Source organism: Perca flavescens, chromosome 2 (assembly GCF_004354835.1).
Source record: "Perca flavescens isolate YP-PL-M2 chromosome 2, PFLA_1.0, whole genome shotgun sequence".
NCBI classification, from domain to species: domain Eukaryota; kingdom Metazoa; phylum Chordata; class Actinopteri; order Perciformes; family Percidae; genus Perca; species Perca flavescens.
The window spans coordinates 20835545-20855195 of record NC_041332.1 but is presented as its reverse complement, the minus strand read 5'-3'; the positions used below and the strand labels follow the sequence as shown (position 1 = coordinate 20855195).

At 39.2% G+C, this 19651-nt stretch overlaps 2 protein-coding genes across 9 annotated transcripts in view; both read left to right on the top strand.

Moving 5' to 3' along the window:
• rab11fip4b (RAB11 family interacting protein 4 (class II) b) overlaps nt 1–16883 on the top strand; it is a 59052-nt gene extending 42169 nt beyond the window's left edge. For 4 of the 5 annotated variants that reach the window (XM_028593345.1, XM_028593361.1, XM_028593369.1 and 1 more), the window contains 13 exons: nt 587–837; nt 1384–1569; nt 3407–3541; nt 6679–6714; nt 7728–7827; nt 8383–8486; nt 8778–8918; nt 9299–9380; nt 10376–10513; nt 10702–10860; nt 12801–12881; nt 13348–13491; nt 14327–16883. In XM_028593345.1, the coding sequence (XP_028449146.1) occupies nt 587–837; nt 1384–1569; nt 3407–3541; nt 6679–6714; nt 7728–7827; nt 8383–8486; nt 8778–8918; nt 9299–9380; nt 10376–10513; nt 10702–10860; nt 12801–12881; nt 13348–13491; nt 14327–14446 (1677 nt within the window). In that variant the 3' untranslated portion in view covers nt 14447–16883. The remainder of the gene's footprint in view (nt 1–586; nt 838–1383; nt 1570–3406; nt 3542–6678; nt 6715–7727; nt 7828–8382; nt 8487–8777; nt 8919–9298; nt 9381–10375; nt 10514–10701; nt 10861–12800; nt 12882–13347; nt 13492–14326) is intronic. The other variant, XM_028593353.1, reaches the window with a different exon arrangement.
• A 917-nt stretch (nt 16884–17800) lies between these two features.
• Nucleotides 17801–19651, top strand: part of LOC114565382 (uncharacterized) — a 68116-nt gene continuing 66265 nt past the window's right edge. The window contains exons 1-2 of one of the 4 annotated variants that reach the window (XM_028593404.1): nt 17801–18110; nt 19452–19651. The exon at nt 19452–19651 is cut by the window's right edge and continues 284 nt beyond it. In XM_028593404.1, the coding sequence (XP_028449205.1) occupies nt 17972–18110; nt 19452–19651 (339 nt within the window). In that variant the 5' untranslated portion in view covers nt 17801–17971. Of the gene's footprint in view, nt 18111–18151; nt 18238–19451 lie in introns of those variants that run through there. The other 3 variants (XM_028593412.1, XR_003693900.1, XM_028593425.1) reach the window with 3 other exon arrangements.

Below are 19651 nucleotides of genomic sequence, written 5' to 3'. Positions count from 1 at the left end.
CTTCCATTGTCTAAAAATGATAAATTTCCAAAATGTTTGGATGTATTTTGGAGAGAGATGAATATTTCTCCACCGTTTGGCATGTCACTGATATAATCAAAGATCTGAAAAAGTTTTCATTAGAATTTTTTTTCTTTTACATAATTTAAAAGTTATTTGAATTATTTGCCCGTATGCCTACAGGTGAGTTAGTGTCAGTGAATTAGTTGATTTGTTATACTGTATAACTACTAAATAATTTGTGATTGTTTTTTTACTCTGTATTTCTTTATATTTCGTTGAATCTGCACCATGTCATGCTGCATAAGCTGCTAGCATATGGAGCGTCTTTTTTTGTTTTGTTTAAATGTAGTGGATTTATGTTTGCATGCAATAGAAAAATTGTAATGGAAATAACGCTATCAGTGCAAAGAGTCAGTTGTGGTTGCAAGATATTCACTAAGAAGGATTTGGCAACATCACTGTGATCCCAAAAACAGCCTCACTCAATCTCTGTTTCTGCAGGCTAGTGTCTGTAAATGTGTGTATAAACTCACTCTCACCCCCCTTCCTCTCTATCTTTGCCTTTCTTCCCATCATGCTCCAGGGTGGTGAGGAGGAGCGGCTTTGTCCGGTCATCATGTGCACACGGGCCTATCCTGACCCCGTCCCTGAGCGCAAGCTGTTTCCAGGAGAGGTGGAGGAGCCTGAGGAAGAGGTTGCAGACGAGGCCAGGGAGAGGGAATTGGACAGAGACAGTGCAGTGGAAACCACCCAAGGGTCAGACACCTTTGACGGGCTGATCAGACCTGGAGACAAGGAAGACGCACTGGGGGATCTCTTTTTCTCTGGGGAGAAGTAAGCGTTGTTCCATCTTTTTTTTTACTGCTGCTTTACTGTCTGTCTCACTGTCTCTAAATCATATTTCAGTCCACATTCAGTGATGCTCCATGTTCCAGTGCTGCATACAGTAAAGAGCTTCATTCATGGGGACAGATGTCTGTTTCTTTTCACCTAATGGTTATCACTGCTGTTTTCTCAATTAGACTCTCTCAGATTCTCTGTCAAACTAAAAATATAAAAACAATATTTTCAAATAAAGGCCAAAGTTCTGTATTCAAAGTAGAACCTCTCTCCACTACTTCTTCTGTAAAATGTATCAACAGTTGATATTTTGGGGAAAAGATATCCTCTGAACTCAAATAAAAATACATGATACCAGGGGCTACTTTGTAATCATGTCATCATTACTTTCAGATCAAAATTTGAAACAAATTCTGTAATTCTACTACTACTAGTGCCTTTGTTTTAATTCACCACTCAAAATGAAGATAATGAATGCAGAGTGTAAGTAAGTATGACTCCCTCCACCCCCCCCCACCCACACACACTCTTTTTCCTCAGGTGTGGTCAGACCAGCATCTCAGTGACCTCTGACCTATCAACACGTTCCTCCGCTTCTCTGAACGAGGAGCAGTTTGAGGACTACGGAGAAGGGGAGGAACCGGACTTCACTCCCAGCAGCCCCTGCCCGGAAGACGAGACTCGGACCAACGGCTACTCTGACCTCGGCTCATCTGTTCCCTCTAGGTAAGAGAGTGTTAGAGAGAGATACATTGTGAGACATTGTTCTTCATGTTTAAATGCTGATTTGACATTAGTAAGGTACTGGAATAAAGTACAATTTTGGTATCGGCACTGAACTTCAACATTGTATACCATAGCCACCACAATGATCCATTAATGAAGCCTCCCAAAAACGCCACCTTGTGCCACCTAACCTTAAATGATGACCACCTTTGTTAACATCATAACAATGCACATTAATGTTCTAGGTGCTATTTAACACAATGAAATCTAAATATTAAACAGGTGTGGATATTGTTTAGACTGTCATCTACTACCTACGAGACAAGATGGATTACAATCAAGTGGCTTACCACCCGTGCCAATAATTTCCATATTGACAGTAGAATGTTTTATATGCAAATACTGTGGAATGGTCAACATGGTGGCGGTGTGCATTTTTGGTGTCGCGACCACAATAAAAGTCAAACATTTGGATTTTAAAATGCGTAGTTTAGGTTTCTCCCCTACAGAAACATTTTTTCTGTTAAATCCTCTCTCAAACTCTTAATGTTTTTGCTTATTACCCAAGTTAGCTTGTTGCAAAAGTAATAGGAATTACTTCCTATTGTGTAGCTAAGTGGATGACAGATGATGACCTTTTGTACCGATGGCTTACTTCAGTTCAAAATTAGTATCTTGTTGTTTTGGGCGTGACAGGGAGTGATTTGGAGAAAGTACAGAGGCAAGGTCAAGGTAGTTACTGCAAAAATAGCCTTAGTTAGCCTATGAATTTCTATAATTATTATTCAGCTTTCTTGATGAATCATAGCATTCTTCCCAGGCCTAGTGGCAAGTGTTTGGTGGCCGTGCAAATCATTATACATTTCAGTTGTGCCTACGCTTCTTTGCTGTTTGTTGAAGGTTAAGTTATGATAAAGACATTGACCAGTTTCTGTAGCTGAAACTCTATTAGATATTATGGACTTGAGGCTGCAGAATCATTACCTGACTCATATTATTCTGAGTCTTGACTGTAGAAGTGTAGTTTAAGGATTCTTGCCCTTAAGGCCACATTAATATTCATCAAAGGCTTGTGTTTAATGGGATTAAGTCTCCCGGGCTGATAGAGTGACAATACTGCTCCATGCTCCTTCCACGCATACCAAGCAGACAAAACTCACCAAATGGAGTTGGCATGGAGATTTAAATTCAAAATGAGGCCCAGATTTGCAAAAAGTCTTAGACAGCTCAGCATGGGAAAGAAGTTTGAATAACTATAGTACAAAGTGGGTTGAAGGTACACTTGCACGTTTTGTTATAAAAAGTTTTTGAGGGTGAGATTTTGAGAACTAAATAATGTGATTTGGGGGAATTATTGGAAACTATTATGAAATCAGGGTACATGTATGCATTATGGCTTCTCCTTATTTTGGCAAAAGATCTGGTAATGAGTCATTGTTTTGCTGTTTTGCTTTAAGCGTCGGCACATTCACAACATACTGTAACACAATAAACTAAGACGAGATTGCAAGTTACATTTCTGGATCTAAATATAATTATTCCAAACAAAGTGCTATTACTGAGTTCCTTTGTAGCAGGATTTGTCTTAGAAAATATGGATCATCTCATAGATGGTCAGAACTTTATTCTTTCTCTCCTTCTCAATCTTTAACATCTCTTTCTCTCTTTCAGTTTCAACTTTTATTTTTCCATTTTCTAGGAGTCTTGGCACAGGCTACATGGTTTTATATTAACCCTTACTTCTCTACACACTCAAATGGTCATATATTCTGCTTTCATAGTCTTTCTCAGTGTATCGGCAGATAAATCCAGTATTTGTCTCTGTGTGTGTTTACAGTGCAGGCCAGACCCCTCGCAAGGTGCGTCAGCATTACACCGGTGAACTGATGGATGTCTACTGTTCTCAGTGCAGCAAAAAGGTCAACCTGCTAAATGACCTGGAAGTTCGCCTCAAAAACCTCAAGGCAAACAGGTAGGACACACACATGCATAGTGTACACACACACACACACACACACACACACACACACACACACACACACACACAAACATACACACTGTTACACAAGATCTACACCCACCAAATGCCAGTTGTTAGTACAACATCAATAAAAAATAACTTTGTGAGCTATTTCTACACTGTTCTTTCCTTCCCTCAACCTTTTCCAGCTGACCACCACATTGTTATTCTGACTGTAAACCTAATATGACTCCGCATGGTGAAATACAGTATACTGTAGCAGAAATACAGTACTTGCTTCCATACATTGAAAAAGGTATCTATTTCTGTGAGAAATTAGCGTTAATTATCCCAGCAGGTCATTTTTAGACACAACCATGGTCTATTAAAAGACAATAACTTAATTATTAATGACAGGAGCTATACACCACGCTGTTTTAATGTGAGACAGAAACAAATGTCAGCTACTGTATTATGTGTATTGTACAGGGACACACAGAGGGATTTGAGTGTATTGGTCCACTAACATTGAACTGGTGAGGTTGACTCAGAGGTCACTGTTTGCTTTGTGTGCTCCTTTTTTAGTATCATTTAATAAGAGTATGTTTTAAGTGTTCCTCCTCCTGTTTCATGCACAGACAAACACATTATCATCATTCACATGCACGCACACACACAAGCACACACACAAACACTAATTGATTGTTATATAAGGCTGTCACTCCTGTGCTTACCTCATCAACCATTGTAATAGGGAATCTATTATTGGAAACCTAATCCGTGGTGACGCAAGTGCGAGCACACACACACACACACATACATATACATACACACACACACACACACACACACACACACACACACACACACACACACACACACACATATACACATACATATAGTTATTTGAGAACACTGAATATTGTAGAATATTTTTTTTGAGTACTGTGTGAACTGTGAAGTCACTTTTTTCTATGTAACTTGGACTCACAGCTGACTCTGCAGGATTTCTCCCCAGAGAGAAACGGCTCTATAATCGAACATGTCTCTCCTAATTAGACCTATGCTTTCCTCTTATGAATAATGAAAGAGGAGTTATAGAATGAAAATAAATTAATTGGAGAAATTACTTTGAATGGAGTGAGCTCATTGAAAGTGGATAAAGACTGAATAGGATGGTGGTTGGAATGGATTTTGATGGAGAAGGGTAAATATGAAACTGTCTAAAATATTTAAAAAGGCAACATGTATATATATATATATATATATATATATATATATATATATATATATATATATATATATATATATATATATATATATATATATATATATCCCAGTCCAAAGAATGAAGGATTTTAGGCAAGACTAAATGGATTCAGAATGAACAGGAAGGGGCTTTTGCTACTAAGCAGCATACAGTATTTAAAGGATCACTTTTGCGTGTCAAGCTCCTTTACACACAATTAATTACATTAAATTGGCAACACTGAGGCAAGGGTAATAACTCATGAAATTAGTGGGTGGGGCTTGGTTAATTTCAAAATGGGTCATACATAGATGAGAAAGACATACATGGAAACATAATTGCTCTCACTGACAAATATAGGTATATAATATAATATTAGTAATGTATTCATGTGAAATATTCTCTGTCTAGTGCAGTATATCTCACTGTGCATTCACTTTTAAGAACATCTGTGTGTGGTAGCAAAGGAATGGTGCTAGGATTTTTAGCATGACCTTAAAAATGCAATGTATTTCTAACAATGTAATATATATGTTATTTCTAACAATGTACATTTAATTATAGTAAAAGTATAGTTTGTACATAAGAGCACTTTCATACAAAAATTTTAATTAATAATTGACTGCTTATTGGGCAGATGAAAGTTCAGAGATTAAAGATAAATTGCGAGCAGAACTTCTGCTCTACACTTTAGTCCCTTTAGACTTCTTCAAAGAGGACATTAGGTTATGTGAAACCTCAGCTGCAGGGCAATTGGTTTGTCACACAGGATCAGTGGTGTAGTCTATGTGATACGCAGGTATACGCAGTACATCCACTAAGAAAGCTCCAGGATTTCCATATACCCACTTAAAAATTCCCAATGACACACAACAACATACTTTCCATTATATTTTTGATATATTTTGAATTGTCATCTGTGTTTTTCTTCTTTGCATAGGCTAAATAAAAGTATTTCTCAAAACTTCCCTGGGGGGAAGGCAGATTCTGGCCAATAAAGTGCAGTATACCCACTACAATACATTAGACTCTATAAGCTCTGTAAAACTTTGCTTTATCTGAATGCTGAGAGGATCCACCTGGAAGATCAGCCTTTTAGACACGCATGTCAGTTATTTCTTGGTAAAACCAAGTTCAATATCAAGTTTCTTGAGATACCAATCTGTTACCAAAAAGTAAGAGTTTTGAATAAGCTAATGCTTTTGAGGTTCTTTGCAGTTTGCGTGACGAGAACAGTACTGTTGAAGCAGAATGAGTGAATTCAAGAAAATCTTAGTTGTGAGATTTGTATATGACATGATCGACTACAACCTCTAAATCATTAGTAGCTAACAAATTTGGGTTGACACGACACAGATAGAAACATGCGCAAAGCTGTTTCACATGGATGCAACAGTGATACATGTCTTTATTTGCACAGAATAAACTGCTTTTATAGAGTTACTCACAGCGCTCCTGTTGTCTTACTGTATATTCTACTACTGTATTCATTTTTGCCAGGAGTCTGTGATCCTGTTAGTTAGTCAGTCTACATCAACTGTCATTTCTGTGCCCCCACAATACGTCTGCTCATTTTTGTTAATCCAATGTGAAGCCCAGCACAGACAGACACATCAGACTGAAAGAGTATTTGGGCTTTTGTCCCCCTGAGACAGTTGCTGAGCTGACAGAAACCCCCGCTCAACTGAACCAGGAGTGAAATTGTGTTATCATTGACATGTCCTTCAGTCTCTCTCTCTCTCTCTCTCTCTCTCCTGCATGTCTGTCACACTGAATTGCCAAAATCTTAATTGACATCAGCAGTTAGTGCCAGTGCATTGTTGAAGTGCAAGTCCAGACATATCCGTGGAAATTCTCTGTAATGTCTGTAATGTCTGTCATTTTGTTTTTCCATTTGTAGCCCCAACAGGAAAATCACCAGCACTGCCTTTGGAAGGTAAGCCACTCACCTGTGTGTGTGTGTGTGTGTGTGTGTGTGTGTGTGTGTGTGTGTGTGTGTGTGTGTGTGTGTGTGTGTGTGTGTGTGTGTGTGTGTGTGTGTGTGTGTGTGTGTGTGTGTGTGTGTGTGTGTGTGTGTGTGTGTGTGTGTGTCTGTGTCTGTGTCTGTGTCCACAGGGAAGGTCACTCACTTGTACTGTGTATGTTTATGCATTATACAGCCTGTGCTGCACGTGTGTTTGCTCTTTTTTGTTGACATAGGCACACAAACCACCACACACAGCAAGATTAGTTATCACTCAGTTGCCTGGCCATTGTGCTCTAACCGCCAGTTAATTAGTAATTGGTCATTCAGAGAAAACGCACAACATCTGGATGGAAATAATCTGATCTAAAACCAGGCGTGCTGTAAAATCTTTTGCTTTTGTTCAAGTTGAGGAAAAAAAGAGCTTTTTCATGTGTCAGCCATGTATCCCTCTTCATGGCCAGTTGGTCTGTACTGAGGGAAATGTTTTGTGTCAAGGGTTTTGTCCTATACCCACCCACAGTAACTGAATTATAGTGACAGAGTGAAAATGGCCTGTCAGACCTGATCTATGTATTCAATATAAGCTTTGGCTCTCTCCCCTTGTTCCTTCCACTGTCCTCTCTGTCTGGTTTGATTACTTCTTCCACTTTATTGCTCTCTTTATCTGTTCTTCTTCTACTCTTTCCTCCTCCCCTCTTTCCTCCTCTTATCTCCTTTCCTCTCCATATAACTAATCTCAGTAATGGAACAGAAGCTTGCTGTTCTCAAGTTATTTTCATCAGAGGAAAAAGAGGTGTGTGTGTGTGTGTGTGTGTGTGTGTGTGTGTGTGTGTGTGTGTGTGTGTGTGTGTGTGTGTGTGTGTGTGTGTGTGTGTGTGTGTGTGTGTGTGTGTGTGTGTGTGAGACTCAGAACCAGCTGGTCTCTACCTGGCTCTATTCCGGGCAGATTCTTTAAGTTTGTGTGTCTCTGTGTGTTTGAGCAGGCAGCTGCTTCACAACAGCAACTTGAGCAGCAGTAACGGCAGCACGGAAGACCTTTTCCGAGACAGCATTGACTCCTGTGACATTGATATTAATGAGAAGGTATGAATGTGTTTGTGTCTTTTTGTGTGTGCAATTGTGATTGTCCATATGTTGATCTGTCATCAGACCTTTATTTACCTAAGCTCTTGTGGGAAGTAATAATAACCCTTCCTGTTTCTGACTACTGAAAACTAAAAACTTATATTAAAAAGATTTAATATATCTCACCTTCAGCCTTTTTCTTTACGCTCTTGGCACTAAAAATCACAGCAAAAAAAGACTTGTTTCTGGTGGATGCACAGCTTAAGTTGAGAATGCTAATTCATAGGATGAACCCTGTCAGGATTCCCCTGATGTCTGCAAATTCAAAGAATAGCGTTATCATTTTTAAGCCTTTAAAACCTTGGGAGTTGCACAATTACTTTTAAGAAGTCTGAAAAGTGTTGTTCAGTGCCAATGTGATATTTCTTGTTTTATTGAGTGATATTTCCTACTTTTTACACTGGCCAGAGTTTAGCATACATCTTAAATCCCTAAGCATCATTGTCACATTTGATTACTTTTACATGTATGGTGCAAATTCAGGTTTTAGTAAACTGTCTCTATTTCTATCAGGTGAGTTCCCTGGAAAAGAAGGTGGCAGAACTCGAGAATGATATTATGATGAACGGTGATCTCAAGTCCAAGCTGAAGCAGGAGAACACACATCTGGTGCACAGGTGACAGAAGTTGTTACAGTGACCATTTTGTGAGAGAAAACTGTCTTTCTGAAATACACAATTTGTTTTAGAACAAATATATGACTGGCCCAGTATCATATTATACAGATTATTCTCTGTAACTTCTCATTGTTGAAGGTTTACTTTCCTCAAACGAGAAATTGTGTAGATCTGATGCAACAGAGTGTTTATTAGTAGTGAAATTTAGTTTTCACTGTTTCAAAAAAGTAACACTCAGCTCAATTATGATACTGTATTGAATAATTTTGTGTGATGTGTTCATCATCTCAGGGTTAATGAGCTTGAGGAGCAGCTGAAAGACCAGGAGACGCGTGCAGAACAAATTCTACAGGAGGGGCTAAGACGACACCGAGAGTCCTACAGCAAGATGGAGAGAGACAAGAACACACAGATAGAGCTGCTGACCAACCGGTGAGAAGCACAAATAATCAAGCACACATACTACACATATTTACAGTAGATGTTTTTTTTATTTATATGCAAATTAATTAATTCATTAAAGTGTATACTCTGATGCTGACATACAGTTTAGATTAGGAAGAAAGTGAACATTATCCAGGGGATCCTAAATACCCTGGATATGGACATTGACGTGCCTGCCTGTTTGGAGAAAATGCAGAATGTTGCTACTGCTAAACAGAGCTCACAGATTTCTCCTGGGGTTAGTCAGTTGCCTCTGCTGCCACAGCATATTCTGTGGACGTTTGCTTAAACCGGTGCCTTAGCTGACTAAGAGACACACTCAGCTTATATATAAAAGTCAACTGATGTACAGGATTTTGTGTTTTTAGAGTTAAGCAGGTGGAGGAAGAGAACAGTGAGATGAGTCTTAGCCTGTGCCGGCTCAAATCACAGACAGAGAAACTGGATGAGGTAAGCCATATTTACTTTGTATGTTTGCTTTATCTCGTTTGTCTTTTCTTTGTTCTGCCCTTATTTTTAAATTGAAGGGGGATCTCCACCAATTTTACACATCAAAGTATGTTTACAGGTCTCTGGGAGTACTACTGCATATGTGGAAAAAAAAGGTTGTATGAAGCCTTTAGTGGCTCCAGAAGAAGCTGCGTGAAGTCTGATCAACCGACTCAAGTGATGTCACTTGAGTCAGCGTTGGGTTGGAAAACTACCGGTTTAAAAATGAAAATAATGTGTGTGTGTAGAAAGAAGTGAGTTTACCAGACCTCTGTAGCCCGCTCTTCATTTCTGCTTGAGGTTAGCAGCTCAAGGCTACGTTAGCTGTTACTTGCATAACACACTTGAATGAGTAATGCAGGCACCAGGTTTTGACAAGGAAGAATAACGTTTGGAATAAAAAAGACTATCTTTCATTCTGCTGCGTCGATTTCTTTTTTAACTGCCCATTGCGAGTCTGACAATGTTATAAGTGCATCGGTGGAGTACTCTCACCAGCTGATGCTCTTATCTGGAGCAACTCTTTAGTTAACTGTCTGTTTCTCTTTCTCACATGCAAGGTCTTTGTTATTTTCATATTCCATCAACACAGTTCTACTGTCCTGAACCACACCACTATTTTAAAACAGTACCTATGTAAATAACACCAACGCAGATAGAAGTTGACTCTTGCTCACGGAATAAGAATGTATGACCAAAGGTGTCACAGAAAATAGAAAACATAACTCTATAAGTAAATACTTGTTTGTTGAATTTTCATGAACAAATGCAAACTGAAAACCTATGATACCAAAGATCTGTGTTGTTTAATAGCATTTATACAAAAGTGTCTATCACATGACTGCATACCTTAAATAGGAATGCCTATCGCATAACTGAGTGCATGTGTACTTGTCTGATTCTACACAAAACAAACTTTAAACTGTATCTGTTTGTGTATGTCTGTCCTTCCTCAGGAGAAGCAAAGGATGACAGACAAGCTGGAAGACACCAGTTTGCGCTTGAAGGATGAGATGGACCTTTACAGGAAAATGATGGACAAACTGAGACAGAACAGACAACAGTTCCAGAAAGAAAAAGAAGCCATGCAAGAGGTGGGAGGGACTATTGTATGCAATCAGAAACATGCACAGAGTGGGTTGTTTGCTCTGCTGCTCACTCTGTTTCCTCTCTTTCACTCATCTCTCTCTCACTGCAATTATACTGCCTCCAACACCCACACCTACAAAATACTGCACTGGCATTATATAACACTGTTCATCTGTCCTTTCTCTGTGTGAAGCTGATAGAGGACCTGCGTCGAGAGCTGGAGCATTTGCAGCTCTTCAAGCTGGAGACAGAGAGGCCGGGCCGCAGTCGCAGCTCTTCCTCTGGGCTGGCGGACTTCAACAGCAGGACCAGGGAGGTGGAGCTAGAGCATGAGGTCAAGAGGCTCAAGCAGGTACTGATGAAAGACTCTGTTCAATTGTCTTTGTTGTGCACAGTCAGCTCAGTGAGTACTATATCCACTGAGTGTGCTTTAAGATGCGCAGATAATCATAAAACACTTTCACATTGATTTTAGAGAATGGGAACTCAAAAGGCGCCTGTTGTACAGTTTTGGTTTGGATGCACTGAAGGGAACAAGATGTGCAGGGATGTTAAGTCTCAAAGCATGTTACAATGGAATTATACCCTTACAGATTGAATTCTGCATATTATGTATGAATACTTGATTTTTTACAGAATACTCATCATGGTGGATATTTTGATTGTTGAACACATTACTTGTTTTCCTATTCTTGATTTGCAAAGTGTGTCTCAATTTGATAAATGTTTGATGGAGTACATGTTGATTGTATTTATGATAAGCTTTTATAAAATATTTTTCAACATTTAACATGACTGAGCACCATGATACTTACTCTAAGTCTCTGACTCTCTGTTACTCCCTTCAGGAATTTTGTCCAGTGGTTCAGATGGGCTACTTAAATTATATTTATTCCTGCAGAACGCAGTGCAGTTAACCTGGCTCTTATAGGAAGTATAATAGTTTCCAATTAACACAATAGATTTGTTTGTGTTACTGCCAGAGTAGTCTATATCCACGATGTTCCACTTCTGGGATTGCTGCAGTACTGCATGAAATTCTGCCGGATGCATGTATTTTTTGTCCATTTCCTTCTGCTTTCTTTGTGTTGGAATTTTAAACTCTGGTGGATTTATGAGGACTATGGTTAACTGCTCCTCAGATCTCTGCAGGGTAAATTGAGACAGCTATCTGTCCAATTGCACATGACGATTTTAAAGAAATGCCAATAAACCAGAGCATGTTTTTCTCCCATCCCGGAATGCTGTGTGGAGTAGCCAGACCCTCCCCCGCTCCACAGCGTGTGGATGGTCTGGCAAAGGAGACTTCTGCCAGAGGAACATAAAGTGTGCCGCTGATTTCATAAATCAAGCCATACTTTTACATACCATGAATGTTGTGTACATGGTAGCAGATGCTAAGTCGATCACATTGAAACAGGATGGGTTGAGGCAGAATATATTATCATATATTACCAGTGCGGTTAGGGGCTGGTAACGTTCAAAGTCACTCACACTGGCTCCTCTCATTACCTTGAAATCCCCTTTAACAGCAGCACCGTCCTTGACATGATGTACTAGTTTGGTAATGGAGATTAACCCAGCTTCATCACAATTTGTTACAAAATGTGCTCTGTATATTTTCTCTGTTCTTTCGTTTCTGTATTCCCAGATACTGTGACATTTGCCTTCGAGGTATCTGCCTGCCAGATTTAATGTCATGTTACTGTTTCCAGTCCTGTAAAGTGTACAGACCTGGTGCAAAGTAAACAGAGACCAGGGAGTAGATGAGGGTGTGTTTTAGATCTCTCTGATAAGACTAGTAAGTAGATGGTAATGTTCCTTGAAGTTGTATAGAGGCCTGTCTGATCTTCCAAAGCAACAGAAAATGCAATAAAAGGTAGAAGTTACTAAAACATGTCCTGAAGCAGCTCTGGAAGTGGTGCATAGCCAGTGAGTTAGAAGTGCTGATTTGTACAGTGTGTGTATCTTATCAGGTACTAAGATGATAAAGTCCATGTCCCCGTGTAGTTGCCTCAGAATAAACTTGCATGCAAGAAGGGGAATAATAATGGTTTTATTCCAACTTCAATCTGCAGATACTTCTTCTTTATGGCTTTCTCTCTCAATATATCAACTTGTTATTCTACTTCCTGCAGTTTTAGATACAGAACAATTCAGTCTGATTGTCTGTGGACAAATTATGTAGCTGTGTGTCTTTAAGAGGCGCTGCCCTGTGACATCCATGAGGATTAGCTCACTATCTTATGCCTGCCTGTGCACTTCTGTAAATGTCTGTATGTGTGTGTCCAGCGATTTGTGTCCCAGGACTTTCTTCCCCCTGAATTCCAGCACCTGGTGTTGTCTGGGGCTCGGCTCCGTCCTGGTCTGATGGTAAAATTGCTTCTGTGACTTTTGACCTCCCGATTAACCACTAATCACAATGGAGTATAGTGAACATGCCTAAGCTAAATTGGGGTCAATGCTGCAATTCCCTCACTAATGGTTCAGGATAGAGCGAGGGAAAAGCAAACTGACCGCTTGTCAGCGCTTAAAGGCATCTTAATCATGGAGCTTTCATAACACACCAGACAAAGCAGGGGAGCAGTTTGTTCTGTAACACGTATAACCCATGTTATGTCCTGTAGGTGTTGCCAAATTAGAATGCTGTGTTTGCTGCTGGATGAGGTACATGAAGTGCATTGTTTTGTCGTATGGGTTGAGTGAGGCTTGAGTAGAGGCCATGTTTTTAAAAGCATTAATCACAGCTGATACAGTGATTGAGTGGTCCAGATACTTATCTTATTCTCCATATCTCTCTCTGTCTCCTCTACCTCTCTCCCTGATTCTGTATTTTTAGGAGAACCAGAAGCTGAAGGAGCAGAACGACGAGCTTAACGGTCAGATCCTCAGCCTCAGTCTGTATGAAGCCAAGACCCTGTTCGCCACACAGACCAAGGCCCAGTCTCTAGCTGCTGAGATAGAAAATGCCTCCAGAGACCAGGTAAAATCAGGACAAGATACAGATTATGCATTTTATTCTTAAACACTTTTCTGCCTGTATTTTCATTGTTGCCTGTTCTGCAAGCTACCTAGCTTCTTAAATAGATTTCATCTGAACAATGTTATTAAAGGTGCCTTACAGTAGTTAGAGCGTTACTGTATTTCTTAGCACAGCATGATAGTGTTCTAGATATTACATTATTGTAGATTTGAATCTATTATGCATAATATGGAGGTCATTGCTCACACATAGACACTGACTAACACCATGGAAATAAGATATCCATGCTTAAAATGGAATGAGCACTATGAAATCTGCACCTCTAACAGAACAAGTAGTGGATTGATCAATTAATCAGTCACTAGAAAATTCATTTTCAACTATTTTGATAATCGATTAATCGTTTTTAAGCAAAAATGCCTCCGGCTCCACCTTCTGAATGAATGTGAATGTTTTTTTAGGTTTTGGAAAACTAATTTCTTTTTGCCGCTTTGGACGGTTGGTTGGACAAAACAAGCAATTTGATGACAGCACCCGGGGCTTTAGGAAATTGTAATTGCCATTGATTACTATTTTGTGACATTATTGACCAAATGATTAATTGATTAATCTGGGCAATAGTGAAGTTTAATTAATAATGAAAATAATTGTTAATCACAGCCTTAATCAGCATTTCTATATATAATTAATGCACCAGATTATTGCAGGTGTACCCCTTAAAACTGATTTGTATGCAGCCAATCTAGTCCCGAATTAAAACTAAGAAACTCTTGTGTTATAATACTTGTTAATAAACTGAAATGAAAATGTGTTTGACATACGTCTCTCTCCCCAGTTAATGGAAGCCCTGAAGGAGCAGGAAGAAATCAACATACGTCTGCGACAGTACATGGACAAAATCATCCTGTCCATCCTGGACCACAACCCCTCCATCCTGGAGATCAAGGGCGACTAGCAGTGACTCAACTGGAATGAGAATCGTTTCCGCTCTCTGGAGAATGAGGAACATTCCAGTTGTTTGACCAGAACCTGCAACTCGAGTCAGGAATCTGTAAAGGAAAGCGGAGAGAACCAGAGCCAGTCTGAGGAACTGGAACATATAAATAGACACGCATCGCCCCCTGCTGTTTGTGGCAGTGAAATAACTTCTAGAATGGGATTCTACGCTGCACTAAAGGGAGTTTTCTCAACCAGGGACTGCTCTCTGACTGCAGGTCATACTACTGTGACTCTTCAACTTGATCTACCCTGCTCTGTTTTTATTCACTGTCTATGCTGTGAACTGTTGTTACTGTCACAACGTTGATCTCATATGACAAAACAGGTAATTTCTTCCCAGGAACATCCTGAGCTCAACATGCTTTGAGGATCGACAAAGTTGCTTGATGTAGTACACTGGACATAATGTACCTTGGAATTAAAACTGGAACAATGTAACAAACCTGATGTGGGTTCTACTATTTCCTGTTGTAATATTAGTTGTATTATTCACGGATAGTTTGGTATGATGTTTTAGGAAAATACAGTGAGACAGACGAACCAGTTGGCAAGCAGACTGTAAACCCAACTCTCAGAGGCATGAAGGCAGGTAAACTCTCCATCGTTTCTCCTCTGTCATGTAGGTGTTCTCTGAAGAATGCATGTTGACGACGTTTTTCGACAGGCACGTTTTAAGAGAGGATAGAGAACAGGGTCAAAGTGGTCAGAGAAAGAAAACAATAGGAACCCCTGTAACTACAAGGAAGCAGAAGATTTGAAGTGAGCTTAAGAAGTAGGGCGTCAGATGATGGACCTTGTATGCGAGCAAAGGAGGGTTTTGGTGAAGTCGGTGATGGTTAATTGAAGGTGGATTGGTTTTATTCTCAAAAAAATGTCTTCCAGTAACCTTGCAAAAGCACTTGCAATGTCAATCAGTCAAATAGTGAGTCTTTTTTCACTGAGAAGTGGCTCTTAGTTGGTTCAGATGAGTAGGAGGGTGTCACTTTATTGAGCAGAAGCTGCAACCAAGGAGTGTCTTTAAACTGTAACTTCCATGGATGCTATTTGCTAGCAATGCATTGTCTTAAAAAAGGTACATTGTTGCTACCCATAGACCCAATGATGTTGCACAGAAATATAAGGATATGAATGTACAGGGTGTGTGGTGGATTTCCATCGCTGTGACTGGTAGCCATTGTAACATGGTTTACTGAATCATCTCTCTAGGCTCAGTGAAATCACCTCAGATATTGTACGTGAGCATGCACAGGAGATTGTTTTTGGTACAAAAAAACTGGATTAGCAATCTCATTGAAGCCTACAGGTTGCAGATTGTTTTTAAAGCCCTCTGTAACTCTAATACTGTAAATATTATGAATGTACAACTGGATATTTCACTTTCTGTGAGGCCAAAAAGGCTTTTTGACTTTAATCTCTGTAATTGGTTCAGATGCGTTTTAACACACATGTATTCATTACTGTAATGAAGAGGGCATTGTACAGGGAGGGAAAACAATTACAATCTGCTGCATTACCGTATGTTATTATTCTAAACTTGAGTTTTGCTTCCTTGCACAAACAAACGTTTTGCTTCCTTTTGCATGGTTCACCTATTCTTCTGTCTGTGCCTTTTGAGGATATTTTTCAAGACAATGTTGCTATAGATTTACATAGTTTTTTGAAGGTACATTCTATGTCTACGTCTGAAATATTTTCTTGACTTGTAAATGTTGTAATTATATAGTGATAATTTGTATTCATGTGCCACTCACCACTCTTTTTTCACATTGATACTATGAAAACAATTTTATACAGTTTTATCAAAAAACTTTGCTTAGGTGTCCTATTAGAAAAGCGATATAGCACAATGCTTTGTATGGTATGCAGGCCAGGTTAGCATTTTGGAAATATTTTTTTGTTAGTCCCGGTAAGTCCATTGCTTTTCAATATGCTTTATACTGGCTTTTACATGGTTGTAAAATGTCTTCCTAACTTAAACTAAATGGTGAGCATTATGAGCAATATTAACTTATTTACCAATACCTGCTGATTTGTGTTTTGTTTTGCTTCACAAATATTTTCACTCTATAGCTGCTCGTGCCATTCTAGTTAAAAAAAAAAAAAAGAAACAGTACATTAAGATGTAAAATTTGTCACAGACCCATTTCTTGTAGCTCTTAAATTTTGAATCATTAGGGCTATCCAATGTGATGTAGTCACTAAAACAGCAATAAAATGGCTTTGGTAGTGATGCCGTCTCATTAAATTTATTTTAAATGAAATGTATTTCTCATTTCCATTTATATATCTGTAATATAACAAGAAATCAATTAGTCTATGCCTACACTGCTGATGTCTTAGCTGCCATTGTGTTTTACATACTGTTCTGTAAATAAAAAAAACATTTGAGCTGACATTGAACCCATTATAACCCATTCTTATCCAGTTACATGACATGGTTAATTGAAAGCTGGTTGCATCTGGAAACATATCTATATTGAGATCATTTAAACATTAGGCCAACACTACTGGAGCTGAAATACATGTAAAGGGAAAAATAGATCTATCTGGGTATGTATAGTACTTTGCGAACAGCAGAACAAAGTATGTACCCCAGTATTACAGCATTAAACTGCTTCTATAACAGACTACACTGTACTGGGAAAGATTTCCAGTTTCAATGTGCAGGCCAGTCAAGTTCCTCTGCACCAAACACGGATAACTATTTAATCATGGACCTTGCTTTGTGCATGAGGTGACTAAGTCAAGCTGAAACAGGAGGGGGCCCGGCCTTCTCAAAACGGTTGCTACAAAGTTGGAAGCACACTATTGTCTTAAGTACCACTGAATGGGCAACATTAAGATTTGAACAGGACCTTGCCTAAACCAAGAGCCCCAGAGTCCATACATGCATGAGGATAGGACAAATTGTGCACAAACTTTTGACCAAAGGGTATAGTGTAGGCTATCTATAATAAGGCACATTTGTAATAGATTATTACAGCCAATTATGATCAGTCTAAAATTCTTTGATATTCAAAGTTTAATCCTTGGGTCTAATTTATGAAGAAAGAATAAATATTTATGACTTTTTTAATTTTTACGTTTGTAGGTTTGAAAGATGACTTTGAAATGTTTGCAGCTTGCTTGCAACTTTGCAGATGATAACGTAAAGAAAAACAGAAGCTGAAGGCTATTTATAGAAAAATAGCCTACAGCTGTGATTTGGCAAATATGAGTGTGTGTAACTAATAGACAGCAGAGAAGTGAAGTGAAACAAATTCGAACGAAGTGGGTAATGTCTCATGCATTGATGAAAAGTTTTTTTTTGCCACAAGGGGTCACTGATCGATCATCGTCCTGTATCTAAGCCAACTAGCTACACAACTACTGCTGTGTCTTCCTCTGCTAAGGCCCTGAGAGGAACAAACTCTAAACAAACATAGCTAACTATCTTTAACGCCTACAGGGGGTTAATGTTTTGATATTTGAAAAAGACTATATGTCTAACCTAAAACTCACCTGGTTATTGGCGTATCGTCTAACGTTACTTCCTCTTTGTTTAATATCCCGGGTAATCCCAGTTTGTGCTAACGTCACACCACCGGGGAGGTGTGCCTCTGGCTGCAGTAACGTTACAGGTAAGAGGTAACGTTAGCTAATTTTAGGATTTAGAGTTAGCTAAATTATGGGGTTGATTTTCCATTAAACATGTTTATTGGAAGGTTGCCTAGCAGTATGTTGTTAACTGGCTTGCTTTTCTTTATGGTAAGCACATTAACTGTCAACAGCCAACACGACAATGGCGGTTAACGTTAGTTAGCTAGCTAGCTAGGTAATGGGGGATGTTAGCATGCAGCAGGCCAACTGTCCTTCATCGGGGTTGGGAGGAGTAGCTAGCTAGCTAAATAGCAGTGATTTAAATAGCAGTGATTATGAATAACGCTTATGTTAACTCGTGAAGCAGGTAGCTACAACAATGGTGTGAAAATGAATGTTAACATAAGGAGCATGGCTAATGTTATAGCTAGCTACATTGTAGCAAACAGTAAAATGGCACAAAAACAACCAGATCAACGAGGAGAACCAATAGTGGAATAAAAGGCTAAAGAAACTGAAGATGAAGATCAAACCAATAACTTTAATGCCGACTTTAACTCGCCGACTCCAGTCATTTCAATGAGGGGAAGGCGGCAGGTGGGGAAGCGGTTATGATCACGGCGGTCAGGGTATGAAGCGGTTGCCGTTCACCGTGCTGAACTTGTGGCGTTTCCGCCACTCGGCAGGAACCGTTTAAAAACGCCTTGGTTTTTTGGGGGAAACGCTCTTGCAGGTAGGCTGTTGTCAAGGCGGTTTCCGCGCGGAGGTGTAGGGGGATTATTACAATAGTGATACTATGCTTTTAGGGTCAGCTTCACAGTAAACGTTAAGTCATTTAAGTTGCTAATTTACACTATAAGTAAAGATTTGTGCCAGACTTAACTTTATAAATAAATGTAGCTACGTTTTATGACAGTAAATGTACTCTTCTCTTCTCAGTAAGAAGGGAAGGATATTTACTGGTATTCCCATTTGAAAGCTATAAAGAATTTCTTAATACATCTAACATTGACTTAGAATCCAAATGATTTAAACTGTTGGATGCATTCTTCCCTACTTTTTTGTTTTTATTATCAACAAACCAAATTGTAGTCTGATTTTAAAATATCCCAGGGTGTTAGTTACATTTACTTGTTTTATTATTTGGATTTTATTATTTTTTTAACAGTACAACCAAGATGTACTAAGTGCAAAGGGGCCTAGGTCAGGGAATTAAAGTCATAAGGATTTATTCTCCAGAGACCAATAATGAGCCCAAATGCATGGCAATGCATCCAGTAGTTACCAAATGCAATATTAAATTGATATATCAATTTTGATTATTGTCAAGTTGTTTTCTTTCATTCTTTGCACTTATATCAAACCGTCCAAATACATTACAGGTGACGTGATGCCTCAGAATGGTATGAACTATGAGGGTAGAAGAGGAGGGACGCGTCACAACGCCTGTAAAGCCAACGGTCAGGTTCCAGGCACAGGTTTGGTTAATGGAGCTGTTGTTCACAATGGCTGCCCAGCTGATGCCACTAGAACCAGTGAGAGAACCCCAGCTGGCACACTGAATGGTACCAAACCACAATGC